The sequence below is a fragment of the Solea senegalensis genome, linkage group LG3, assembly GCF_019176455.1.
Source record: "Solea senegalensis isolate Sse05_10M linkage group LG3, IFAPA_SoseM_1, whole genome shotgun sequence".
Taxonomy (NCBI): Eukaryota; Metazoa; Chordata; class Actinopteri; order Pleuronectiformes; family Soleidae; genus Solea; species Solea senegalensis.
In genome coordinates this window covers 10,805,547-10,832,650 of record NC_058023.1, presented here as the reverse complement: position 1 = coordinate 10,832,650, position 27,104 = coordinate 10,805,547, and the positions used below count along the sequence as shown (strand labels likewise).

The 27,104-nt window shown below is 41.1% G+C and overlaps 3 protein-coding genes across 6 annotated transcripts in view; 2 read left to right on the top strand and 1 right to left on the bottom strand.

The window, feature by feature from the left end:
• Positions 1 to 1,499: 1,499 nt before the first annotated feature.
• On the bottom strand, positions 1,500 to 10,942 carry ptgr1.1 (prostaglandin reductase 1, tandem duplicate 1). Of its 2 annotated transcripts, none has more exons than XM_044021744.1 (9): positions 10,878 to 10,942; positions 10,081 to 10,210; positions 9,868 to 9,913; positions 9,693 to 9,752; positions 9,039 to 9,206; positions 3,024 to 3,297; positions 2,633 to 2,738; positions 1,906 to 2,024; positions 1,500 to 1,774 (listed from the first exon to the last, which is right to left on the bottom strand). In XM_044021744.1, exons 2-9 carry the CDS (start codon positions 10,184 to 10,186, stop codon positions 1,664 to 1,666), a joined length of 990 nt encoding a protein of 329 aa, XP_043877679.1. In that variant the 5' UTR covers positions 10,187 to 10,210; positions 10,878 to 10,942; the 3' UTR covers positions 1,500 to 1,663. The 2 variants fall into 2 exon arrangements, with proteins under 2 accessions (XP_043877679.1, XP_043877680.1); XM_044021745.1 differs by having other exon boundaries at positions 10,081 to 10,214; positions 10,878 to 10,938.
• Positions 10,943 to 11,003: 61 nt separating this feature from the next.
• haus3 (HAUS augmin-like complex, subunit 3) lies at positions 11,004 to 16,725 on the top strand. Of its 3 annotated transcripts, XM_044021742.1 has the most exons (6): positions 11,004 to 11,138; positions 12,285 to 13,340; positions 13,790 to 13,999; positions 14,244 to 14,476; positions 14,844 to 15,129; positions 16,179 to 16,725. In XM_044021742.1, the coding sequence occupies exons 2-6, from the start codon at positions 12,330 to 12,332 to the stop codon at positions 16,404 to 16,406; spliced, it is 1,968 nt and encodes a 655-aa protein (XP_043877677.1). In that variant the 5' UTR covers positions 11,004 to 11,138; positions 12,285 to 12,329; the 3' UTR covers positions 16,407 to 16,725. The 3 variants fall into 3 exon arrangements, with proteins under 3 accessions (XP_043877677.1, XP_043877678.1, XP_043877675.1); XM_044021743.1 differs by having other exon boundaries at positions 11,004 to 13,340; positions 14,844 to 15,078; XM_044021740.1 differs by having other exon boundaries at positions 11,004 to 13,340.
• Positions 16,700 to 27,104, top strand: part of poln (polymerase (DNA directed) nu) — a 49,726-nt gene continuing 39,321 nt past the window's right edge. The window contains exons 1-12 of the mRNA XM_044021739.1: positions 16,700 to 17,068; positions 17,679 to 17,769; positions 18,125 to 18,505; positions 18,841 to 19,856; positions 21,463 to 21,560; positions 22,713 to 23,369; positions 23,450 to 23,625; positions 23,747 to 23,859; positions 24,071 to 24,207; positions 24,417 to 24,485; positions 24,567 to 24,627; positions 25,304 to 25,368. Of these exons, the coding sequence (XP_043877674.1) occupies positions 16,951 to 17,068; positions 17,679 to 17,769; positions 18,125 to 18,505; positions 18,841 to 19,856; positions 21,463 to 21,560; positions 22,713 to 23,369; positions 23,450 to 23,625; positions 23,747 to 23,859; positions 24,071 to 24,207; positions 24,417 to 24,485; positions 24,567 to 24,627; positions 25,304 to 25,368 (2,982 nt within the window). The 5' untranslated portion in view covers positions 16,700 to 16,950. The remainder of the gene's footprint in view (positions 17,069 to 17,678; positions 17,770 to 18,124; positions 18,506 to 18,840; positions 19,857 to 21,462; positions 21,561 to 22,712; positions 23,370 to 23,449; positions 23,626 to 23,746; positions 23,860 to 24,070; positions 24,208 to 24,416; positions 24,486 to 24,566; positions 24,628 to 25,303; positions 25,369 to 27,104) is intronic.

Below are 27,104 nucleotides of genomic sequence, written 5' to 3'. Positions count from 1 at the left end.
TATATCGTTTTGACCAGGGAATACTTTTATTTTGAAGGTTATTCACACTTTATTCTACTCGGCTACTTGTTTTCAGAGCTTTACAACAGTGTGAGGTTTTACGCTGTCAGATTTTTGCATCACAATAAAATCACAATCACATTTTACATTACCGAATTATCTGATTATTGTTGTGCGTTTTAATTCATAATAATACCAAGTATAATACTTTGCCACTATATGACATATAGTGGCAAAAATAAAGGTTTTAGAGTAAGTCCAGTCACTATGACTCAACAAATTTCATACCAGGAGGGTTTACCGTAAACGACTAAGTTTTAACATCGCAGCTCAATTCCACTGAACTACAACTCATGTCGAGATAGATTTATCTTTGGTTTCTCTGTCGATCATACGCTAATGATAACTATCTGTTAACACTTATTACTGACATTTACAGTAGCCTTATAGACCATTGAATGATAATATATCCGTTCAGGTTTGGTTTTTTTTGCCAGACCAAGGTCCATTACAATATATGAAGTCATAACTTCATTAACCTGAATAACATTAATAAATGGTTAATTAAAACATTGATTGACTGTTTGTAAATGCATATCACAGCATTTATTAATGATAATTAATGTAGAACTTTCTAGCAGGCAAAGCTATTTATCTTTCATTCTATTTATCTGTTCATTGTTGTAATTGGTATCAAAGCACTGTTGCCTTTAAAGTGCCTTTAAGGTGCATTGTCAAAGCCCTTTTTTGTTACCTTCGTATGTGCTTTTGTAAATCTATCTATCATCAGAACCTGTATGACTTGTCGGTTTTATGCTGTCTAACTAATAACTGTCTAGCAATAACTGCCTGCTGTTTAACTGTGTATGTGGAATAAACCTTCAGAAAGACAGTCGAGTTGTACCCGCCGTACTTGTTCTGGTTACCCTTTCCAGAAGAGAGTAGTGAGCTGAAAGGATCAGCCAGCAGAAATCTGGACAATTAACGTGCCCTAAAGTGTTACTAAATTAAGCACTAGCTTTGTATACAGCATATAAGAGTCAGAATTATTATATATTTCCAACATCTTTACAAAAACAATATTTTGCTCACTTGTGAAAAGTTATTCATAGCACATAATGCCACTGTGATCCTTGAGCCCCTGTGGGACCTCTGCTGGTCATATATGATATAACAGCCACACTCAGTCTTTTAACACTACTTTACAAACAGTGCTCCCTCATTGGACTGACATCGGTCATAGCAAATAAACAACCTCCTGTGTAACCATGGAGCTAGAGCCCTCCATGACCTCATGAAATTCAGATTAGAATAATCTAGTTCCTGGTGGAATAAAAAGCTTGGCTTGGCAGCAGGAGACCAAGAGCTCCTATTCCATCATCTGGAGTCCACTTTAAAACAAAAAATGCTGGACATGTATACAAAGTTTCACCAGACAATTTTAAGTCTGCATTTAACACATGTAACATGTAAACCTTGAAAAAAAAAGTCATATAAAGTGGGAGCAAGTGCTGCTATGTTTTATTTTACTGTGGCTATAAAAAGAGTAACATTAACATGCTAAAAAAAAAAAAGATATGGTTAGTCGTAGCTGTCTATTACTCAGTCCTTCATGTATGAATTCTGACAGTTATTCAGATATTGATAGATATTCTGATCGACATCAAACTGTAATGATTGCTTTGCCGATGTTGTCTCCTTGCAGTAACCCCATAAACGCAGCTGGCATGTTCTCAAAGCCCCTGGTGATGTGCTCTCGACTGTGCAGTTTGCCCTGCAGATGAGACGTAAATAAAATAATCATTAGAACAGAAACACAGTTGCATCTAATAATGAGGATTAAACCGATGCTGAGGAAACAAAGAAACCCCTGTGTCACATCAGGTGTGATAATAAAATGCTCACCTCCTTCACCCATGCCATCAGCCTCTTGAGTGATTCAGCGTGCTTGTGCTCCCACCTGGACTGCATGAAGCCCTCCATCTTGAGTTGCTTGATGATCATGGTCAGATGAGAGTACGGGCCTTTGAGAGAAATAGATGGTTGAAGAAAAACCCACAATTCTCTTAATAGTATGTTTATATTTATTTTTCAGTAATACTCTGTTGCCCTCTTCTGGCCAGAAGGTAATATAGGGAATATAGTACCCTTACATATGTTTGTGTATAATACAATATTAAAAAAACAAAAAGTGCGTTTCGTTTTGAACGGATTAACATAAATTGGACACTCTAAATTGACCACAGGTGTAGGTGTTTATCTCTATATGTGGCCCTGTGACGGGCTGGCGATCTGTCCAGGGTGTACCCCACCTTTTACCTTATGTCAGCTGTACAGCACTCCCCGTGACCCCCACGTGGAGGATAAAGCGGTAGAAGATGGATGGATGGATGTTTTGAATGGAAGCTTGCAATACAAACAAAGAAGAAAAACATCCATTCTGGTATGTAAAGGACTCCATAGTCCCTTGACACGCTTGGAAATGTGAGGGAGAGCGGAGGAGTCCTCTCTTTGTTACGGTCTGCAGTCTCTCCATTAGATGACACAAATTTTTACACACTGGACCCTTTAAAGCCGTGAAAGAAAGTATCAGGACTGTTGATATAGAAGACAAGAGCATTAAAGGGCGTACCTGTCTGCGGTGCGGTGTCGTTGTACAAAGAAATACTTCCACATACAGCAATTCTTCCAAAGTCTTTCATCTGCTGCAAGGCAACTGTTGAAAAAGGGCCTCCCACCTGAAATCAAAACAGTGTTGAAAATAAATCATTTCTAAGACTTTTAAGACATTTGCTGCATCGACGCCACACAATCGATGCCATGTGGTGTGATGAAGTGTCGCTGTGCTGCGAGGGGACGATTCGACACATTCGAGCTATCACCGTCAGAAATGCATGTTTGTAAACAGCTGTGAGAGTTTGCATGTTAAGCAATAGTGAAATTAATAGGATAGGCATGCTATCGATATCAGATAGCATGCCTAATTAACAAGCATTGTGATGCATCACAGATCTACTGCTTACATTCTCAAAGAAGCAGTCATATCCCTCTGGAGAAGCCTTCTTCAATGCCTCCTCCAAGGAACCAATCGTCTTGTAGTTGAAGGCCTCATCGAAGCCCAGCTCTTTAAGGAAGGCCACCTTCGCATCAGACCCTGCTGACCCCACCACCTTACAGCCCATCTTCTTGGCAATCTGGCCCACCACGGAGCCCACGGCTCCTGCTGCAGCATTTACCAGCAGGGTCTCTCCCTTCTGGAGTCCCAACACCTCCTCGATCCCATACAGCGCCGTGAGTCTGGACAGAGGGGCATGATAAAGCATGAGATGTATAAAATATATATACACAATTCTAAATATTTGTGCTTCACCTCTATAGAAGCCGAATGTGTTTAATTGTGGTATGAGGGTTTGGTGTAATTCACTCAATGTGTGTGTGGGGTCGCTGTGCTCTCAGAGGGGGAGCTCAGGTGTGTATATAGGTGGCAATATCACTGTCCTTGTCAGGTTTGTGAACCGGAAGGGCAAACGGTTTTCGACCGCTGTACCGCGGAGGCGCTACTCGTGAATGTTGTGGATTATTTGAAGGAATTTCATTATGCAAAGAAACGCACAGCAATAAACCAATATATTGCAACTAAACAAACAGCCTGGACATTCAATCAGAGTACAAAAGAGCGATCGCCAAGGCAAAGCGCGTCAACCAGGTCATCCGGAGTCAGAAACCTCAGTAGCGGAAGTTTGAGGCTGAGCTGCTATAATAGTAGTCGAAAACCTGCACCAGTTGGAACTTTGTGGGACACTTAAGGCACGTTTGGTACGGAACGAAGAGAACGCCGGAGGTCCAGATCCCGTGAACGCCGTCATCGCACCCGCTCACGAGAGCGCAAGACGGGGGGAGCTGCTGGAAGCGGTTTGGACTTTGAGGGATTTGGAGAGCGTCTGGACGTGGATATCGAGACGCCGGAGAGCGGTGCTGGAGCTGAACCTGACTGTGGAGCATAGGATCATCGGACCATTACCATCGGATCATCGGACCATCAGACCATGGAACTACCGCATGGCGCCCAACGCACGGAGGTATGTGTAGCGCTACACCGGTAAATGGCCATTGAAATTGTGTGCACACATCGCCGGGCATAAACCCAATGCATTGGTCGCCGAAGCGAGGGGGACAATAAACTTTGCGTCGCATCCGTTGATTGCTGCTGGCTGTTTATGAACTGACTATTCATCATGAGAAGAAGCAGCGCTATGTCGGACACAATTGAAGCTGCTGGGACTAATGTGCAAAATGTTATTACATCTAGTAGTGTGGGTGGCGGTGTTGAAACACAAACTAAAAAACATGTGGTTAAACTCACTGCAAAGGCCCTTGCTAATGAATTAGACAGGTTGCAGTCTGGCAGAAAGGCTAAGTTAAATCAAACAGCCATCATAAGAAAATCAATACAAGATTTGATGCAAAAGCATGATAAAACAAAGGTACAGGATGCTCTTGATGAATTATTGGAAGTCTGTCATGAAGCAAAATACATGCATAATAATTTGTTGGATTCTTTGCCATGTGAGGAAAAGGAAAAACATGAAATATGGTTCAAGGCAAAAATGTTGCCTATTAATGAGTGTATTGCTAACACAAAAATGTGGGTATCAAATGATGACAGTGTTGCAAATGAAAATGGTAATGTTGTGGACGAAGTTAATCCTGATGACAGTGTTTCAAATATTAGTAAGCACTCGAGCCATAGGAGCCGTAGTAGTGTAAGATCAAGTACTGTATCCTCTGCAGCCATAAAGGTTGAAGCAGAAAGGGCAGCGCTTGTTGCTCTGGCTGCAGCTTTAAAAGAAAGGCATGACTTGGAGGAACAGGAACAGCAGCTGAAAAGAAAAAGAGAACAGCTTGATTTACAAGCTGAAATAGCTGCATCCACTGCTAAGCTGGCTGTATTACAGGCTTCAGAGTGGAGAGGTTCTTCTCAAGCACACAGCAATGGCATGAATTCCTATTTGGAAAAGGAGAAAAAGAAAAGGCTTGAAAACTCTGTCACCACGTTGAACCCTATGGCAAAGATGTACCGTCCTGTTGGATGGAAATCAACACAAAATGGATTGTCAAAATGGTCACTACCACCCAAGGAAACCATATTAAAGGATGTGCAACCCAAGGAAACTGAGCAATGGGTCCAAGCTGCTTCAATGCATCAGTGCAGCCAAAAACAGCAGCAACAGGTCAATATATCTGAAACATCGCTGCATTTTCAACACCAGTCATCAACTGCTCAACCTATGCAACAACACCACATTGGCCAAAGTCCACCTGACATACTTACCATAATGCAAAGGCAAAATGAAATAACAGCAGCTCTGGTACAGCAACAGCATATGATGACACTACCACCACGAGATATTCCCACATTTGAGGGGGACCCTCTCCATTACAGGACATTCATCAAAGCCTTTGAGCAAGGAGTAGAGGAAAAGGCAGGACAAGCGGATTGTTTATACTATCTGGAACAGTTCACAAGAGGACAGCCACGTGAACTGGTGCGAAGCTGCCAGCATATGGCTCCAGAGCGTGGTTATGCAGTAGCAAAGGAACTAATCCAGAAACATTTTGGAAATCAGTACAAAATTGCAAGTGCTTATATGGAAAAGGCTCTGGCCTGGCAGACAATTAAATCTGAGGACGTAAGAGCTCTGCAAGCCTATTCATTATTTCTGCGTGGATGCTGCAATGTAATGGAAGAGCTTCAGTACATGCAGGAACTGAATATGCCAGTAAATATAAGAGCCATTGTGTCAAAGCTGCCATTCAGAATGAGGGAGCAATGGAGGACCATAGCCCATGACATAATGGAGACAACCAATCAACCAGCTTGCTTCATGGATATGGTTATGTTCATTGAGCGTCGTGTCAGTATTCTTTCTGACCCTTTGTTTGGTGAGATACAGGAGTCATCTGGTGTTGCTGGGATAAAGTCTGTCACTGGGTTTAAAGCACAACCTCGATATAATATGAAAGGAAATGTCATGGCCACCACTATAACATCTATGGAAGCGCTGGAAAAGGTTGAGGAGCCCACAGCAGGCCCAGAAAAGACTGAATGCCTTTGCTGTGCTCGTAGCCACTCTTTGGAGGACTGCAAACAGTTCAAGGGTTGGAAGCACAAGGAAAAGATTCAGATTCTGAGGCAAAGGGGGGTTTGTTTTGCATGTTTATGTGTGGGACACATGAGTCGTGACTGTGAGGATCGCTTGACATGTAAAATATGTAGTCAAACCCACCCCACTGTGCTTCATATTAAAAGGCAACCAGCCCCGGAAAAGTCTGAAACATCTCACCAGCCAACTTCACCTAAAACATGTGGATATACAGGGGCCGGTAAGGACCGGTGTGTGTTATCCATCCTGCCTGTGAAGGTCAAAAGTGCAAAGGGAAATCACATAATAAAAACGTATGCCTTTTTGGATCCAGGAAGTTCAGCCACATTCTGCTCAGAACAACTAATGCGGAAGCTAAACATCACAGGGAGAAAAAACAACTTCCTGTTGAGCACGATGGGGCAGAAAAAAGTGGTTCCAGCATATTCATTAATTGGCTTGGAGGTATCTACTCTGGACAGCAATGACTTTCATATTCTCCCAGAGGTTCTCACACAGACACAAATGCCAGTCAATATTAATAACATGGTAACATCTGAAGAACTGGCAAAGTGGCCATATTTGTCCAAGGTAAACATCCCAAACATAAAAGCAAACGTCGACCTGTTAATTGGAACTAACGCTCCCAGGATTTTAGAACCCTGGGAGGTCATTAACAGTAGCGGGAATGGCCCATATGCTATAAAGACAGTGCTTGGATGGGTTGTTAACGGACCACTGAATGGAAACAGTGGTGCTTCGGAGGTGGAGCTGCCCTTGGCGATGGTGAACAGGATCTCTGTGTGCAAGCTCGAAGAAATGCTGGTCAAGCAGTACAGCTATGAGTTAAATGAGAAGCAGCACCTGTCTGAGGCAGTGGCGTCTCTTCAGGAGCGTGCTCAGTCTAACAGTGAGGCGAGGGTCCGTGAGGTAAAAGTGAAGGACCAGATCAAGCAGTTGGAGAACCAGAACACTTCTCTTAACAACCAGATGGTGGCACTGCAGCGACACACCACCACCCTACAGGAACAGAATTCAGGCTTACTCACACAAACGGCAAAACTGCAGGTGGAGAACTCCACACTCTCCTCTCAGAGTGTGTCTCTGACGGCCCAGAATGCTGTGCTGCAAGGTCAAGTCACAGCCTTGGAGACGGAGGTAGAGTCATGGCAGCGACAGCGTGAGGAGGCATGGCGGGCTCGAGAAAGTGTGCTCAGTGACCACGAACGCCTGCTGAGTGTTCAGGAAAGGCAAGCGTACGAGTATGAGCAGCTGATCAGTCAGCATGCATCGTTGAAAGGCAAACAGAGGGCACTAGAGAATGAACACAGGACGCTGCACAACAAGTATTGTGTTTTGGTGCAGCAGAAGGAGAATTGGGACGAGCATGAAGGGCGTGGTCAGAAGGAGAAGGAGGAATTAAACCAGGAGACTCAGAAGAATCGGCTTCTGCAGCAAGAGAATCTGCAGCTGAAAACAGAAGTGGACAGACAGACAGAGAGCCAATCAAAGCTCTCAGAGGATGCTATGGCCTGGAACCACTCATGGCTGCTTGGCAGGGTTCTGGAGGTTTTTCCAGATAAACAAGGGCTGGTTCCGTGAGGTTACAGACAAGGGCCAACATTATTGAAAGGCCAGTGACGAAACTTTGTTTGGTACATGGAATATAGATTTGTCTGTACTGCACTTTAATGTAACTGTATCAACACATTATTTGCTCCTGTCTTGTTGTGTTTGAATTGTTATGTCAGGCTGCCATTAACAATTAGGGGCCGGTGTATAGAAGCCGAATGTGTTTAATTGTGGTATGAGGGTTTGGTGTAATTCACTCAATGTGTGTGTGGGGTCGCTGTGCTCTCAGAGGGGGAGCTCAGGTGTGTATATAGGTGGCAATATCACTGTCCTTGTCAGGTTTGTGAACCGGAAGGGCAAACGGTTTTCGACCGCTGTACCGCGGAGGCGCTACTCGTGAATGTTGTGGATTATTTGAAGGAATTTCATTATGCAAAGAAACGCACAGCAATAAACCAATATATTGCAACTAAACAAACAGCCTGGACATTCAATCAGAGTACAAAAGAGCGATCGCCAAGGCAAAGCGCGTCAACCAGGTCATCCGGAGTCAGAAACCTCAGTAGCGGAAGTTTGAGGCTGAGCTGCTATAATAACCTCAATTCAATAAAGTTTTACCCTCAAACTGTCTTTTAAATGTAAAGTAATATATGCTACCTTCAAACCATCGTCAAATGATTTAATTCAAATTCAATTCAAAATTCAAAATGCACAGCGAAATTAAAAGTGCAGGTTCTCCAGTGCAAACGTTTACAAAACATAGTAAAAATAGAGAAAGTAAGAAAAGATAAATATAAATATGTTAAAAAGACGTAAGCATATATGGACGAGATCAAAATATCTAGTCGAGCAGCTTTTAAACAGGTGATGGCAGATGGACAGAAACTGTTACAGAGTCTGATGGCCTGAAGGCAGACGCTCAAACAGTGTGTTTCCAGAGTCCTGAGATGGGTCCTGCAGGATCTGGTTAATGTTCCTGAGGCGGCAGGAACAGTAAAGTCACCAGAAGTTCCAGTTGCAGTTTGAGAACCATGGTTTTAGAGCATTTATACTACAGCAGAGGAAAACTTAAAATTCCACTCTTACTAAATTAATCGACAACTATTTTGATAATCGATTGATCGTTTTAAAGCTTTTTTCATGGTTAAAACAAGATTTCTGATTGTTTAAGCTTCTTAAATGTGAATATTTCCTTCATTTCTTTGCTCTGGATAACAAAGAAATCATTAAAAGTTAATCATTTTTGTTTGTGCACAAAACAAGACATTTGAAAACATCATCATTTCCTCTACTCGCTACCAGATCAGATATAACCTTTCTTACCCTGGCATGCCGACGGTACCCAGGGCCAGTGACAGTGGGACATCCTGAGGCCAGTCAGCCATGACGGGGGTGAGGTCTGTCCCATCACTGAGTGTGTGGGTACTCCAGCCACCACGACTGATAACATGACTTCCCACGGGAAATGCTGGGTTATTACTTTGGATCACTCTACAGAAAACAACAACATGAAAATAATCATCTACCCGTCAACTGTTTCCCATCTTTTGCTAATCCATTCTGCAGTCATGTCATGTTTAGCATACACGCAAAGCCTTTAACTATTGTGTGTACGGAGTGTCTCGGTATCCTAGACAACCATATGGCTACCAGCTGTGTGGTTGACGAGTTTAGCACTGTGGTTAAGAACAAAGTAAAGAGGAAAATGCAACATCTGGGTTTGAAAGTGACTGTTTTGAAGTTCTTTGGAAAGTTTGGTCACCAAGTAATTCATTGTGTGTGTTTATCAACAAAAACGTTCCCTCTGAAACACATGGAGCGTTTGAAATCTCTGCCAAGAACATCTGAGTTACGATGAGTCAAAGTATGTTGTAATCATGAACAGGTGTTGCCTGTTCTTTTTCAGAAGCTATCAGGTGTAAACAGTTCATCATGATAAATAAACAACATTTCTCTGTGGGTGTATTTGTTTCTTACTTGGCCACTTGAGTTCCAATCATCACATCACCTTCATTCATCCGAAACTTACTGAACGGCCTGGGGAGAAAATATGTGCCATAAAGTTGAAATGCATTTATTTCCCCATGAAGAAATGATTGTGTAATATTAAAGTATTTGCAAAATCATAATTTTCTCCAGGTGCAGGACTTACCTCATGTATGGATCAGCACTGAGAAACACTGCCTCTAAAAGCACCTCTGAACCAAAAAGACAAAAAAATACAACTGTAAATGTGTCTCAGTCAAATATTAATAGGGTCATTTAAGGTGCTAGGTGTTAAATGCTTGAGACAAAATGAAGACAAATAACACAACCAACGCCTTAAGCTGAGATGGAACAAATTAGAAGACAGAAATCACATTACCCCCATCTTTGGGCTCGGGAAGCTCTTCCGTCTTGAGCTCAAAGTCGCTGTCCTTCGGGAAGCCATCAAAGTGCTTGACCAGGATCCACTTCTTGGCTTGGACCATGACTGGGTGACGTGAGTGTAATAGCTTCCTTGCCAAAGCCCATTTGAAGCCCCGTGAAGTGAGAAGAAAGGACAATGTGCATTGGATTGATACAGTGAATCAATCTGAAACCAACACTTCCTTTTTTAATTGTCACGTTGATAATCATTTCCTGTTTTAAGCAGTTTTAACACTTGGACATAACAGTTATTTTATACCGTCACTGCAGATGTTATATTAAGTTATCAGACTGAAGTATCCTGGCTGGGAACTATGGTTATAATTAGTCGTTCTTAATATGGACTGCTAGCCATTGACTTAGTAATCGATGAATAACGGAAAGATCACTGCTATATACTGCAAACCAGTAATTGAAGAGAAATGCATTCACCTCACACACATATACTGTATGCCTGCACACATGAACACTATCATACTTATGTGTTATTGCCACATAGACATGAAGAAGAAAGACAAAGAAAACAAGAAATAAACCAGTCCAATAAGTTCACATTCACGTGGAACTTCACAGTATATACCAACAATGAAGCTATTAATACATCTTACATGTAACTACTTAACAATGAGAAGTGAACGCCATTTTGCAGAATAAAGGTTTCTAACATATGTTGATGCTCCAACATTAACTGACGTCACACAAAAGTCAATATCCACAATGCAAATCTTATCTTATCTTCCCCGCAGGACTTACCAGATGTATCTTCCCACAAAGAAACGACACTGAGAGCTACGTTACGTGCAGGCTGCTCCGAGTTATACGGGAGGAGGCAGAGCGGGAGGGAAGCTAAGACGGATTGGTTGAACTTCCTTTCTGACGTATGACGTAAACGTTACGTTGGTCTTGCGTGTTGACGTCCGGTCAGTTTGGATGTTTGGCGGGTACAGCACCAGCTAATCAGCTAACCGGCTCGGACAAGGGTGCATCCGGAACGGAACGGTGTTCGTGAGTAAAGTACGTGATTAATTGAGTTTGTTTAACATAAGATAGATAACACGTGAGTGAAACTTTTTACTTATCAACAACAACATATATTGTCAGTTACTACCAGGCTAGCAAAGCTCATTAGCTTTTTTAAGCTAATTTTTAGCTGTCAATACGAGCTGTTTACATTAGTTACATAGCAGTGAAGCTAACATTAGCCCTCTTTCAGTTCCCCTGCTGCCAGCCTGCACAAATGTTATGGTAGGACTGGACGATAAAGTCCAAACAGGCTACCGCAATAGAAATGTTTGTATCAGTAGGAATCGATAATAACCACGACAATGTCAGACATGTAAACCATTTCTCGAGTGAAAGTAGAGCAACGCCATTACTTCTACTTTCAGAGTACTCACTTGTTAAATAGACACACATTTGGGTTATGAACATTTCAATGTCAAAGTGTGTAATGAATAAACTTTAAATCATAATTTGTGGAATAAAATATAATTTTTTCTGCTCTTCGAAATAATTATTGTTACTGAAGTAATGCCCAGGCGAGCACTACTTTATACATTATATAAGAGGTTATATTACTCATTAATTTTATGTTTCTTCAGCAGGGATGTCATTTTGCTTCTCAGATATGTGTCAATGTTATACATGTTTTTATCGTATGCACCTTAATCGCTTTGTGTAGGGATGGGAGTCACTTTATACCTCACTACATTATTGCTATTTTGGCAAATGTGTTTGTGGCGTTATTAAATTGTATTGCATTACTGTGGAAATGATTATTTTATAAACCTTCTTTCCCTCTTTCTTCTACGTTGTGAAGATAACAGCTCAAGTGTAACTTTCAGTTTAACACAATACATTTCTGGAGCACAACAACAAACTGTGGTTGCTGAGATGACTGAAATGTTAATCAACACCTAAGATAATCACCTGTGCACAGCAGTTTGATATTGATGTTCTGTGGTGAATTTATATTGCAAGAATATTGTGATATTTTTTTAATAGCATTCCCTGTTTTTTTTAAATAGCTAATATAACTCTAGCAATCAAAAAGCAAATGTGAATATGACTATGAGGAGCTTTTAATTTCTCTGCCATTCTCTTAATGTTTAATGTTTGCTTTCACCTAATTTTCTATTATCTATATCATGCTGTTACTAGCTGACTGACTAGCACAGTAACAAGGGGGAAGGGTGCTGACTCACCATGTTAGACGGTGGCCACTTTGTGGAGGCGCTGGGTCGTCTAGGTTATCCTGATGCATCGTTGTTGAAGGCCTCAGAGTTCGACTGGCTGTTTGACTGTGCACCAGAGAATCTTCACTTCTTGCGCTTTGTTTGTCGGTCCCTAAACCGGAACAATGTTCTCACCGTGGAGGAGGCAAAGGCTTATCAAGAACTACTGAAATCTGGCAAACCTATTTTGGATGAATCTGCACTTGGTGAGGTCCTTAAGACCATTGGCACTTCAGATGGAGACTGTGGGCCTTCATCCTCTGGGTTTGTGGCAGAAGGCGATGTGGCTATAGAGGATTTGGAGGCAGAGCTCCACGCACTGCGCAAAGAGAGAGACCTGAAGCAGCGACGCTACAAGAGATTACAGGTTGTTGTCACTTCACGTGCAGATGTTGACCTACGACTCACTGCAGAGTTGGAGAATGCTGCTTGTAAACTAAAGGATGCCAGTACTTCTGTCGGAGCTGAGAATGCAGACACTAACACTTTGTTACAAAACCTAACAGAGGAGGTTAGGAAACTTGCTTTATATGTTCCTGCTCAACCAGAAACCATGCAAAATGATACAGGAGAACCTCTGGCCCCATCAAAACCCTCCATTTCCAAAAGGCCCAGTGTACTCCTCTCTCAGCTGTCCTTGGATCCCTATTTGCATCAGGAGGAGCTCAACACCAAAACACTAGCTACCTTCACTCAGAAGCATTTCTTCCAGGGCATCGCTGACATCGTCGAGACCTCCTGCTCTGAGCGATTTCAGGTTCTCGACCTCAGTTCCTGTGAAGATGGAAAGGAGGAGGACCTGAAGGAAGAGCACAAAGGAAAAGAGAGGGAGAAGTGGTTGGTGGAGCGAAGGAGGACAGAGATGGCCAGACTTCAGTGGTCCCATATTGTGACACAACACCAACTGATGCTAGCTATGGCAGAGGAGAAGAGTGTCAAGGCTGGCCTGGACTGGCTCTCAGAGCACTCGTCTCATACCAAGGTAAAGCAAATATATACAGTACGTACAATTTTAATTTTACTCCCTCTCTCACCATTTCAGACAGTGTGACTCTATCTCAGTGAATAACTTTGTTTTTCCCTCTATTTTTCTGTAATTGCATTAAGCTTAAAATGCACCCTCACAAGAGTGGCGTGCACAGGACTTGAGAATCTCAATGTTGTTGGATTTGCAATGTTGCATTAGTCCAAGAAAATGACACACCTCTAATTATTTAATTAATTAAGTATTGATTATTTTTATTATACACCTTTCAAAGAAAAATTGTGATCCATTGAGATCCACTGATGATCCTTTTAAAATTGGATCATAGCCCTAATTGAATCATTCCTAGAGATTTCCACTTTCCTATACAATATTGTTCAGTATCACTGCTCTCATTGTGTTTTAATAATCTGCTCTAAATTATAATTGTCTCTTCCCTCTGTCAGAGCATTTCCACGTCGTCTTCACTGCATGTACGTGAAGTTGTGTCCAGGAAGGAGCTGCAGGATGTGGAGGCTGAGCTGGAGGCTCTGCTTCATGGACCTCTACCTGCTGCACTCAGAGAGTCAGCAAGGCTTCTTAATGTGCCAGTGGTGAGGGGAGATCTGGCTTTGCAACTGGCCAGGCAAGACTACTATACCTCGAGACAGCACCAGGTTAGTCAGTGAAGTTTTTCACCCTGGGAGATTTTAGATGGCTCCTATAAGCTTGTAACAATTTTATATCTACAGTCTTTTTCATAGTAAAGGATAAATAATGAAGAATTATCTACACAAAGGCAATGTTTTTGAGTCATATACACCCAACTGGTATTTAAACTGTCAAAATGTGACTAGACTAAATGGTACGAGTAATTACCACTATGTGGCAATAAGAGTGAAAATAAATCTCACCTCTCAGGTTCGTGACTACCTACTCCGTCAGAAGGCCTCCTTTGACCTGGTCCTTCTGGCTCAGGAGATGGAGCTGAGGCGTTGGAGAATGTGTCTGAAACAGCTGGGAGAAGTAAACAGCAGAATGGTAAAGGAAGGTGAAGAAGCAAGTCTCAGGATTGAGTCTCTGGCACACCCTGAACTAGCTATCAATCCCAGGCCAAACCCTATCATCAGCTGCAAAGATGCAGCCTTCAGCAGGTATGACAGATGCTACATAACTGTCTTGAGCTGAAACTGTTTTTTTGTTTGTTTTAATTTGGGAATTTTAGAAGCACTGTATATATCACATATTTCAGTATTCTGTCAAATTGTCTTTCTCATACTGGGGATTACAAAGGTCAAAATGTAACTCAGTGAGCTGAGTGGCTCATTTTCTTCATTGCATTCTTTAGGGCTGCAACAATTAATCTTTTAAATGAGAAATTCAAATTATAAATTGATAATTCAAGTTAAAAACTGAATTGATTTAAGATACAAAGGAATTGCGTGCTTCTGTTTTAAGAACACTAGTGTAGTGTAATCTAAAAGTTGACAATCCTTTTTGTGCTTAATACACTTTCTCCAGACTGCTTCAGATCCTGGACAGTGTTTCAGATCATGGCCGATCTGAGCCTTTTCGGACATATGAAGCACTGGACCAGGCTGCTTGTGAGCTAGCAGGAAACCTCCAGGTGACAAGAGATGCCCTAGCTGGTGCTGGTCGTGAACAGCACTACACCGCTGCTCGTCTCTATGGTGACTGTGAGGCGCTTCACAGAGCCATGTACACAGAGCTCCAGCAGCTGGTCTTAGGGCCACAGGTACGTCCAACGGCCATCACTGATCAGGAGCTGCTCTGTCCTAATGCACAGGTTGGTGTTTTTCCTTTTACTTCACATAACCATACAGGGTTAATTTCAGAAGAAATCCTTTTTGAGTGAGTCAGTTTATTTTTACATCTCTTGTCACTATTGGTGAGGTTAGCTGGTGGCACAGAATGTTTATATTTTCACACTTTTCACACTTATATTGCAACTAGAAGTGACATGGGTGTTTGGTGTAATAACACGGTGTTGCTTTGCCGCATGATAAATGTTTTAGTTTCATTAGATAGGTGCAGTGATGTAATGTTTGTATTTGTTCTTTTGACCTTTTAGTATATTCATGTTTTTTCCCCTCATGTTGGTTTTACATAGGCAAAGCTGTTCACTGTTATTTGTGTCATAAGCTCCTGCTTTAAAATGCAAAACATGTCAGCTCAAGACAAGCTTAAGTTGTTATTTTAAAGCCACTTTCACACTCCACTTACAGATCCCTGTCCGGATTTATGTCAGTCATGAACATGTATTTATGCTGCACATGCAGTACAACTGTGATGCTTTTATTTTGAAAAGCCTGACTTATGGACATGTGTATCTGTGTCTGTCTGAACAGCGCCAGGTGACGCTAGCCAGTTGTGTCATGCCAGTTGATTCCGAATGCTGCGTTTTCAACAAGACATAGACTGCTAAATATTTCTTTACAGAAGTCACAGTTTGTGGTTGTGTCAGACAATATATTCACTGCACTACACCACAGTAGTATAGTATAATAGAATTCAATATATACTGTAGTAATTTTATATTTTCAATAGAGTTATGTAGTTAGTAAAATATGCATTTTCCTTAATTTTGTTTATTGTGTGTTTGTATGCTGCTCAATTTACACCAAAACAATACAATTCACAGCTTTTATTTTTATAAAGAGAGAAAATTAATATTAAGCAAAATTAATTCAGCCCATTGGTCCAGCCCTCAACAATATATTATGGTTCTCATGTGGCCCTTTGGGGAAAATAATTGCCCACCCCTGCCTTATAGCCTATGTCTGTACCCTCACTGTTCAACCCTTGTTTCTCATCCTCCTCACTTTGTCTCTACAGGAGCTGACGGTGAAGCTTGTGGAAGCAGAGTCTCAGCTGCAGAGTTTGCAGAAAGTAATGCAAGAAATCATGGGGGAAGTTAAAACCAAACGTTCTCAGCTTGAGCGCAACACCCTTCTGAGGCGGGAGAGACAATTATACATCTATTTTCACTTGGATGCCCTACTTCTGCAGAAAATCGTGGAAGATCTGGAGGGCAAGATGGCAGCCAAGAGAGGGCAGCAGTAGTAAAACATACCAGGATAATGGCAGCCAGCACATACTCAATGTGTAACTTTTTTGCTGAAGGAGTAAACCTGTGTAATTTAAGTATGACAAGATTTGAGAAGAGTAATGTGCCTTCAGTAGAAGAGATTTACTGACTCAGCCCTCTGTGAACGATCACTTGGTTTATGCGGGAGACGGAGATCAAAGTACTTACTGACTCAACTTGTGGGAAATGTTTTGTTCTGTGAGAGCAGTATGGTCTGTAAAATGATTGGAAAGTAAAACCTTACTGTTATTTTTGTTTTAAGTCATCTGGTAAATAAAGTACAATGTTAATGTAGTTGTATGACTTTTGTCTGTCACAGGTATACTCAACATGTTTGTGAAGGTTATTAGCATATTTAAAATAGTGTGCTGTACAAAAGACCTGGTCAGTTTGTTCTTGTACATTTTAAGATGCCACTGTTACTGACCTAGTTTTCTCTTTTGTCCCTCTGTTCTTTCACAGCTGAAGAGTCAGAGATCTTCAGGTAGAGAGAGGAACAGTTGTTCTGATAGGGTGGAAATGGAACAGTCTAACAACTTGTTGTACTCGGGACCTCTATCCCAGGCAGCCCAGAAGATTCTGGCTGTTCTGCAGGCCCAGAGCAAAAGCTGCAATAGTCGCAAACAAAGTCAGTCAGGTAGAGGACAAATGTAATAAAGTATTGTCTGCTGTTCCCTCTCATTAGACATTTTAGTTTGACATACAAGTATATTTTCTCCTTAAGATTTTTTGAAAGGCAACTTTGAAACCAAGCGTTACATGTAAGTTAATGTGAAATACGATTCACAGTAAAACTCAGTCATTTTATTTTTTTTATTTTTTATTTTTCTACCTGAAAGCCACTACTTCATCACACCCAACCTGGCGTAATGTATGCTGTAATGTTTCGTCAACAATAATAATCCCACAAATGTCAAGAGATATGTGCTATTCAGTGGTATGATGATGATGATCGAGCGGTATCGAATCTTGTATGCTCCTGTTGGCCTCATTGTTGGTATTGTGGAGCAAAAATATTACGTCATGAACACTCTCTTCCTCTCAATATCCAAGCCTGGTTTCAATGCTGCTCAATGAAATACAAGCTGCTTCACTTTGTTAGCGCACATTGTACTATATGTTTGTGTCGAAACACCTAGAAATGATAAATATCAAGTTATTGATATTGATATGACTTTTTGTCACTTGTTATTTATTTCTTTTCAGTTTTCTCTGAGATCATATTTTTTCCTCTTCGTATGTGGTAGCAGGGAGGATTTTTGACAGCCAGAGGGAGCCTTCACTTCACTGCAGCAGGAGCATGACTCAGGATGAGGAAAAAGACAGAGACTTGGATTGGTAAATCAAATCAGACCAAGTAACAGCTACACACATTTATCACGATATGCACTTTTGTTCAATTACAAAACTTTTTATTTTATTTCTTGAGCAGAGTAGTGCCGGTATCTTAATTTGCACAGTACCAAAAATAATGTAATTTCAATATATAGAATAAGAGCAAAAGGGCATCTGTCGTAGCTTTTGGCTGGACTGTAGTAAAATAAACAGTTAATACATTTGACTGTTAAATAATATAAATGGGGTACATTTATATTCCATACCATACCAAGCAGTAACACATCTAAATCACAATGCTCTTGTAAGTGTAAAACATGAAATTAAAACGGATCCTTCTCCCAATGTCGAAATTCAGGCCATGGTCCAGGCCCCAGGGCCCCTCATTTCCCACCTCTCACAACAACACTCTCAATGAGAGGCATATCTCTCTGACCTCGGCGTCTCATCAGTATCCGCAGACACCAGACAACTCCCTGTCATCCCAGGCCACTTCCTGCTCCCCCTTGTGCTGGGAATCCTCACTCCAAAGGGACATGCCTCAAAAGGAAGCCTGTAATGAACACTGGCAGGCTTACTCCTACAGAAAGCCTTCCAAAAGCCCTGCTTACCAGTCCAGCCAGGCTCCATCATTCATGCAGAATAAGGTTTCTGAGAAGATGGCATGGTTCACCCTGAAAGATAAACACGCTCTGTCCCTCCAAATACCAGCCAGGCTTTCTGGCTATCACGGTGCAAAGTAAGTAGCAAAGGAAGTTTGAATTGCAGTGTTACGCTGCACACAAACATTTTTAAACAGTCTGATGAAAAACATTTAATAGCAATTATGTGTCTCATGGTGGGTTTGCACAGGGCATATAACACCATGTTTCTGTACAGTACATTGAACCTTTCTTATATGGGTATTGAAGGAAATTCCCAGCCCCAAGTTGGAGTAATAAGGCATTTCTGAACAGACCGTGTTGGCTTCTGTATTAATTGCTGTCTTTGCTTTTAGGCTATTTATGCACTGTGTTATATTGACATGTACATTAACACATTTTAATATTGCACACTTGATTTCTTTCATTGCAGCAATGAAGAAATCAGACCATCTTTCATCAGTGATCTTTCTCTAGGTGACTCATCCAGTTTAAAAGTAAGTGTTGATGCATGTAATCATGTATCAAGTACACTAAAGAAAAATAAAGATGCAAAATGCTGGGATGTCTCAAACGAGAAAGAAGGTACTGTAACATCAGACAATCTGCTAAAAATGAAGCGACCTCCAACTGACCCGAGTGAAGAGGCTTGTAGTGGAGGAGAAGATGGAGGAGTGTTATTTCAGCACTCAGAGTCTGAAACAAGCAAAACTGAGTGGCCACATTTACCTCTGAGTGGTTCAGACATAAGCTGTCTTGCAAATTCACTCAATCTGACAAGACATAGAGATGTGGAGGAAGATATGAGAGTGGACAGGAATGTGGAAGCTATTGGACAAATTTCACACAGTGAACATGAACTGAACATTCAATCAATTGGAGTCCACTTCCAAGAGACAGAACAAATGTATGCATCTCTACCACATAAGACAGTGTCACCCGATGAAATGGAGGGATCTCTACTGTTTGAGAGCAATGAAAGCATCACAGCATCTACATCAAGTTGTTATTCAGAGGCTGTTGAGCATCGACCTGGCCTCAAGAGTAAAGATGTATCGATGAGATGTTACACTGGCTGTCCAAAAAAGATCTCCTTATCTTTAGAAAGGGGAACCGACAAGTTCTTGACCCAATCTGTGAATGAAAAAACAGAGAAGCACTACACAAAATGGGCAATGATGCAGTGGGAGTTCACCAGGCTGGGTGATGCCACTGCAGATCACCTGGACAGACCCACGGGACAAAGAGTAGATGTGATGAAGGCTGATTCTAGAGTGGATATCAGAAGTGAAAAAAAGGGAGACAATCATACAGGCACCGCTGGTGAGACAGAACAGTCCAGGTTTTCTGACATCCAGCTAAGAGGTGGACAGTTTGAGACATGTTATGAAGAAGTCAAGGAGGTGCCTCGAGGGGACCGTGAGCAAGCAGAGGAGGATACATCTACAGGTAAATGAATAACTGTTTTCAAACATTCACTCAATTTTGGTTATGGCCAAAAACAGAATTATTCAGTGTTATTCTATTTGCTCTTGTGTAAAGTTGTGAAAGTTAGAGAAACCAGTTAATTATGGGTTTAAACTTCTTTATAGGCAGAAAACACTTGTTGAACACAGAAAAGTTTCACGAATCTCAGTCAAAACATTTAATATCAATTGAGTGTCTCATATATTTGCACAATGCGTAAACCTCGAATAATACTGAATATTGTGATGTATATCATTACTGAATTAGCCAGCTGCACTCAATTGGATCCTCCAGAGATTCCCCTGCTTTTTAGAATTGTATTATAGAAACATTATTTATCCCCAAATAGGGATAGGCATTTGTTAGTTAATACATGAAACAATCTAAAAAATAAATTGATAAATAAGTGGTTTAAATCAGAAAATAGCTCTACAACAAAGGAACGGAAATGACTAAAAGTCCTCAATGTCAGACTTCATGTGGCATTAAATGTTCAGTAGAACACTGAGTTTCAGTCATTTATTTTAGATTTTTAGATTTCAATATCATATTTAAGTCTACATGATGCTATTTTTAAAGTTACTTCAAGTTTAGTGCCACCTTTTTTGATGTGATGATTTTTTAACTAAGGTGTAGTTCAGCTGATCACCACTAGAGACTGCTAGAACATTGGTCTGTATGTTCAGACGGACTGAAGCAGTTATATACTCCAGCCATACAGGCCCCAGTATTTTCAATTTATGAGATGAAGTCGTTGCATGAAAAATGTATTAAGCCATTAGTTCTCTTTAAAAGAAACTTGATGCATTAAGTATGAATTTTACCCATTCAGTTGGTTAAGAGTTTAGACAAATTATTAGCATAGCAATATACCTTTATACTATAAAGTTTATAGTAAAAGTCAGAGTCTATGTGGCTATTTTGTACAATTCAGGATTGTGTTGTAGTTTTTCAAATTACAGTTATTTAATCACAAAATGCACCATAATGGGATAATTTGTCATTTGAGTCATTATTTGTGTTTAAAAATTGACTTATTCATTCCAGAAACCTAATTAAATTCATATAGTATTGAATTTAATACTAAAATTATTTATTTTGTCACCTGCTTGTGAGGAAAAGCAGTATTTCTCTCAGTACTACCGGCTCTCAGCCATGTTTTTTTTGTTTGTTTATTTGGGGGGGGTTCATAAAGGAGTGGCAGCAACAATGACAGAGCAGAACTGAAGTGGCTCAGCACTGACGAGAGATGTTGTGAGCCTGCTCACCTTACAGCCACAGGAAGGGAGATTGAGTCTCAGCTGCTGAGACAATGCTGAGTCAGCACGCACACACATAAAGACATACTCAGCTTAGCAAAACAACTTCTGCCATCGTGAATGTTCAGGTTGATGTTCACCAAATTGATGGTATTGGCTGACCTTGTCTTGTCACACACTACTGAGGTACATACACACACGCACACATACATGTATGCCCATACATGCTTGCTTCATCACTTGCTTAGACAACACGACCGGTTCATTGATTGAGGTTGTGTCTGAAAAGTGATGAGCAAAAACAAATGTCTGTGCCGTTTTCCATCTAGAGGGCTCGGGGAGAGAAAGGTGTCCCACTACAGCGTTGTCCCACGAGTTTTGGGCAGGAGAGCTGAAAGTGCCATGTCAACACCATGGCAACATGCAAGTGAGTCTCTGTAGAGCGAGATTGCAACTTTACTGCTGCTGAAATTTTAGACCTTGGTTGAGGTAAACATTGAAAAGGGGGCAAATGTTAGTTTTCTGTTCTTTGACACATTAAATACTGCCTTGTCATCAACTGTACTTTGATATTCCACGTAAAGTGAAATTCTGTAGCATCTTTGAAAAGGAATAGGCTTCTATTTCCCTGATGCACATAGAAATCAATCTGGCTTGTGTGAAACTGTGTACTATCGGCAGTATTGCAGCACTCTGACAATATGATAGTCCCCCACTGTGTTGTAAAAAAAGCTCTGACACAGTGGTCCCTGATATATTTTGGCAGAAAAAGACAATGCACAGCACAAATTAAAGGGGAGGAAGGTGTGGTTGTAAAATGCAGTAGAAGAGCTGAAGGGGTGAAAAGCAGGATAGGCTGAAAAAGACAGAAAGAGGTGCTGTACCTCACTGTGTTGCCATAATCAGCAGCAAAAGCATCAATCCGTTCTTACCCTTTACTGCACCCAGTACTGGACTACTGGCTATCCTTCTATCCTGTAGCACAGCAACCAGGGTGACTTTGTCAGCAGGAAATCAGGCTGCATTTTCGGGGAAATGAGGAAGACTCCTTAGGGAGCTGAATCACAGGAATCTTTACATACTGAGCCCACTGCTGACAACCATACATCATAGTGTGTATATTTAAAAGAGACCCAAACTCACTTCTTTTAGTTTGCATTCAAAGAACCAAAACATGTGTGTGCATGATAATGAATAATGGAGACTTTTTTTCTGGAAAGGTTAAACAGAGGTGAGGGTGTGCTCTTCAGAGATCAGGCTCAAATTTCTCTCCATCTTGTTCCTCTGTCTTTTTTTATCTATCATTACTAAAGGCTAAAAAGGTGCACCAGTGTATTTCATCACACCCTTTCTCCCTTTCCTGTTTGTTTGACTTTCCCTTTCTCCTTTTCTCAAAAAAACAAACATTTGACACCTTTTTTTCTTAGTCTAGATTCTACAAAAAGATAGGCAAGGTGTATTAAGTTGGATGTGATTTGCTTTACTGCTATATGATATAAATCCCACAGAGGCTTAGTAAAGGCAGAAACTAGAAGTTTAATTAATTCATACTTTTTCTTTCTCACCTTATCTGTTGTAGAGCATGAGAAAAAGCTGCAAGGGAACCAGCACAAACATATCATCTTCCCCAGCAAGTACTTTTACATCTGGACAAATCGCCCCAACGGTTCAGGGCATGGCCTCATTTGCTGTGAAAACAAACAAAAATCTGGAGAAGTGCAACCAAGTTTCAACTTTCCAACCTGATTTATATCCTCATTCTGTGATCGCTTCATTTCCCCTGAAGAGGAAACATGAAGCGCTGCAGCAACAAGATATCCCACCCAAAATCTGCCGAACCAGGCGTTCAAAATGGGAGCCACCTTGTTCCTCACAGGTAATGATGAGGGAAGGAATAATGTCAGGTGAACATCCACGTGTCCCTAAGCAAATGCAACAAAGAAGCAGTACGAGGGAGGAGGGGTGCCATGAGTTCACCAGTGTTTCCAAACAGACTCCAGCCTTCATGACCTGTAAATCAAAGCCAAAAATATCCTGTGGAGGGGACAATACTGGTGAGCCCCAATCTAAAGCTGGCCATCGGACTAAAACCCTCATGTCTGACCCCAGAGTGAAAGATTCTGGGGATCTGAACATGGATGAAAAGGTGCAGATGCTTCAGATGGCTGCACAAGCCAAGACGCTGGTGCTAACCATGGTGTATCAGGACGGAAGCACTCAGTTAAACGCAGAGCCGGTGAGCTGAGTAGGCCGTCTTAGAATAAAACAGACAATTTGCAAACGTTTGTGTAATTTCTTTCTCTGACCCCACTATAGAAGCTCACTCCTGCCGTGTGTGGTCTCCTCATTCTGATGGTCTGGAGCGATCTGGACAGTAGCGCACTAGAACGCTCCCTTGGACACAACAGCAACCTGCTCTACTTAAATCTATCTGAACAAAAACCTGCATGGGCCCAGCAACACACAAATCAGGACCAGGAGCTCTTTACAAGGTGTTAATATGACAGAGATGTCAGCATGACTATGATGAGTTAGAAGTGTCAGTTAAAAAAAACTCCATAAAAATGTTTAATTGTACAGTACGTTATGTTTGTATGGTGCCTCTGTATGTAGAGATATGCTGCTGATGGTGCTATCGAGACCTAAACTGGTAGTTTGCTATAAAGCCAAAGATTTGCTTCGTACGGCCCTGCAGTTTTACAAAGGAGAGCTTACGTTGAAACACGGTAGGTTACCACGCATACAAACATGCACATGAACACGCAAGATCTACACACTCTATGCTGATGACATGCACTTTTATTTCCAGTTGTGCACTTCTACTTTAAAACGCAACTAAAGTCATTATCATACAGATTTGCTGCCAGCATGTGTTATAAAATGTCTTACCAGTATACTGAAAACCGTTCATAATACAATACTTTTTTCTCTTTTAAGTGGCAGGCTGTCACATTCAGGACCCGCAGGTGTCTGCATGGCTGTTGGACCCTGCAGATCCCTGCTCTTGCTACCTGGATCTTCTCAATAAACACTACAAAAGACCAACTACCACGCCTGCACTGGGTCCAAATAAGGTTAGAAAATATTATTTTATTTATTTACACAGCAAATCCTTGAAGCTGGTTTCATTGTCTTGGAGGACAACATAGATGATTCTCTATGTATGCACCTGTTTCTAACTACAAGGGACAAGAAAGATGAAAAAGCTGCAATATTCTCCTCAAAGAAAGCTTCTTTTCACTGACTCTCTTTCTCTGTCCGTCCCTTTGTCTTACTTTTCCAGGTGTCCCAGGTCATCTCAGGTCTCTATTCGCTCTACTGGCTTAATTTGGAGCTATGCTCTAAACTGCAGGTTGGCAAATATTAACATATTTATAGACACACATACATCCAGAAGACACATATCTCTCATACTGACTGTATGTGTGGTCAGAGCCAGGGGCTGTGGGAGCTTTACTCAGACATGGAGCTGAACATGATTCCGGTCCTGGCAGGTGAGGACAGCTTCGACCTCCTTAATAACACTGACACACTTCATTGATGGTGAAAAATAGTCCTTGAATAATTACATAAAGTACCACAACAGTTTTTTTTAATAAAGATGCAGCATTGTCTGATTCAGTCTGGGGCTGCAACTAACAATTATTTTCGTTATTTTTAATTTGTCAGTTTTTTTTTGCTTGATCAAATAGTTGTTTGGTCCAAAACATGTTGATCAGTGTTTCCAAAACTTCAAAAAGGATGATGTTCTCAAATGTGTTGTTTTCTCCACAAACATAATTATTACGTTTTAATGATTATGGAACAAAGAAACCAGAAAATATTCACATTTAAGAAGCTAAAAACTAGAGAGCTTGTATTAGCTATTAGAAACAACACCATTTAATTGATTATCAAAATAATTGCCCATTATTTAGTAATTGATTACCAATGCAATTTCATTTGAAGCTCTACCTGAGAGATAATGTAGTTTACCAACAATTATCATCACTGCTCTTCTTTTAACAAATTGTGAATAACCTTGAAGAAAAATGTAGCTGCCTGCCATTTCTATCTGAATAACCAAACCAGCATGAAACATGATGCTATTTTTGTCATTCACTTTTTGTTGTTAGTGGTCCACTGCTTAAAACCTCATAGATTAGTGCATTTCTGTCTGTGTTGTTTCAGCCATGGAAAGTCATTGCATCCACGTGGACAAAGACGCCCTCAAGAGGACTTCAGATCTGTTGGGGGTAAGACGAATTATCTCTTGCAATTTGTAAAATGCAGATAGTGGACCATGTTATTGAGAAACAGAGCAGAGCAAATAAAATGCACCGCATTTTACAGCAGACAGACTTATCTACTGCAGTCAGGAGTTATCACTGTTAACCTCATGGCCACCAGAACATAACAATGGACCAGGGACCAAGTGAAACGATTATACATTTTGTGATTTAATTTACTGCAAAATACTGCAGAACTGAGATCACACCGGGTCAATGTTTAGCTTAAATGCAAATTGGTATTTTATGTATGTGAAATAAATAAGTTTATTGGTTCAAATCTGAAGCAATAAAGTGATCTTGAGATCACGACACTTGTTGGTTGACTAGTCCTGGTGTTTTGAACTGTGGTTATATGAGGTACTGACACAGAATCAACACTGACTGTGCTGTCCATGTCCCCTGTGTGTGGAATCAGCTTGAGACACAGATGTTCACCTTCTTTTAAATCAAACTGATTCTAGCTGATTAAAAAGATTCACGGGGCTATCTGTTTGCTACTCTCTCTCACAGTTAGACATCCTGTTTGGAGTGAAAATTGTGATCCTTTGCAAACTGCTCAATGCCTGCACCAAAATTAGCATTTTTAGCTTGTGGGGACACAGGAGCTGCTGTGCCATGCAGGTAAATCTGAATGAAGGCATTTTAAAAACCAAAGTCACAAAATACCACATTTGAACTTACTGATGGAGGCCACTGTGGATCACATCTCCTGTGCGCTGCAATGTAAAATAGCTGATTCTCTTTGAGGACTTTGGTGCAAGGAGAGATTGTTTTGCAAAATTATGTAAACTTTGGGAAGTTTCCGGTCTAAAACAAGGCCATCCTTGAGCAATAAAAGTTGGCAAACATATTTTTATCATAGGATTAACCAAGTCCAGCTTGAGGGAGCTATTATGTTTTCAGCCTGTTCCAGTTGGAGCTGACCTTTTTAAGTCATATATATGGTAAGACTTGCAAAATCATTATATCTTCATAGCTTCACTTGACAGTCAGATACAGCAAAAGGCCTACATTTAAGCAGAGGCCTAAAAAGATACATGAAATACAACTCCTCATATAAATCCTTGAAAAGAAAAGTTGTGTTGCCTGAAGTAACAACTTCCACATCCAACATACAGTATATAGTGGAAAAGCTCCTTCGGGAAAGCTTAACCTTCGCCAGGCTGACTAGTTATAATGTTCAGGGTCGGCTCACGTTTGAACTGTATCATTCTGCTGAAACATGGTGCAGCAGACAGATGCTGTATTAATACAGATGGGAGCAAAGCGGTGAGAGAATGTGGGGAAAACAGGAGAGACCATGGGAGCAGTGTTGGATTAGTGAAGTAGTGGTGGGTGGATGTCCTCTAGAGTCCTGTCCTGTTTACATGCAGATAAAAGCCAATCCTGGAGACTGCAGAGCGATGTGACAGTGAACATATACACGCAAAGAGAAATACACACACTCATAATCATTTTAATGATCTATCACAGAGATGCACACACTCTTAGACACATTTACAACTCTTGTATGAGTCAGCGGAGACATTATTGTGGAGAGTGAGTCCTGGAGCCTTGTCATGTTACTATAAATAGACTGGGGTGTCTGTCTTTTTTCTTCCAAGAGGCTGTGCCGCAGGAGGGAGCACCGCTGTCTGCCTCTGACAACACACACACAGGCAGTGAAGTGCAGACTGCTGCAGAGTTTTGTGTGCACTCGT

Bases quoted from the DNA above. Each gene is read 5' to 3' on its own strand.
- ptgr1.1 (XM_044021744.1), bottom strand. From the start codon at position 10,186: ATGGTCCAAGCCAAGAAGTGGATCCTGGTCAAGCACTTTGATGGCTTC. The intron at 9,914-10,080 runs GTAATGTGATTT...TTTTTGGTTCAG, and splicing joins TCCCGAGCCCAAAGATGGGG to AGGTGCTTTTAGAGGCAGTG. The intron at 9,753-9,867 runs GTAAGTCCTGCA...TTTTCTCCCCAG, and splicing joins AGTGCTGATCCATACATGAG to GCCGTTCAGTAAGTTTCGGA.
- haus3 (XM_044021742.1), top strand. From the start codon at position 12,330: ATGTTAGACGGTGGCCACTTTGTGGAGGCGCTGGGTCGTCTAGGTTAT. The intron at 14,477-14,843 runs GTATGACAGATG...CACTTTCTCCAG, and splicing joins AAAGATGCAGCCTTCAGCAG to ACTGCTTCAGATCCTGGACA. The intron at 15,130-16,178 runs GTTGGTGTTTTT...TTGTCTCTACAG, and splicing joins TGCTCTGTCCTAATGCACAG to GAGCTGACGGTGAAGCTTGT.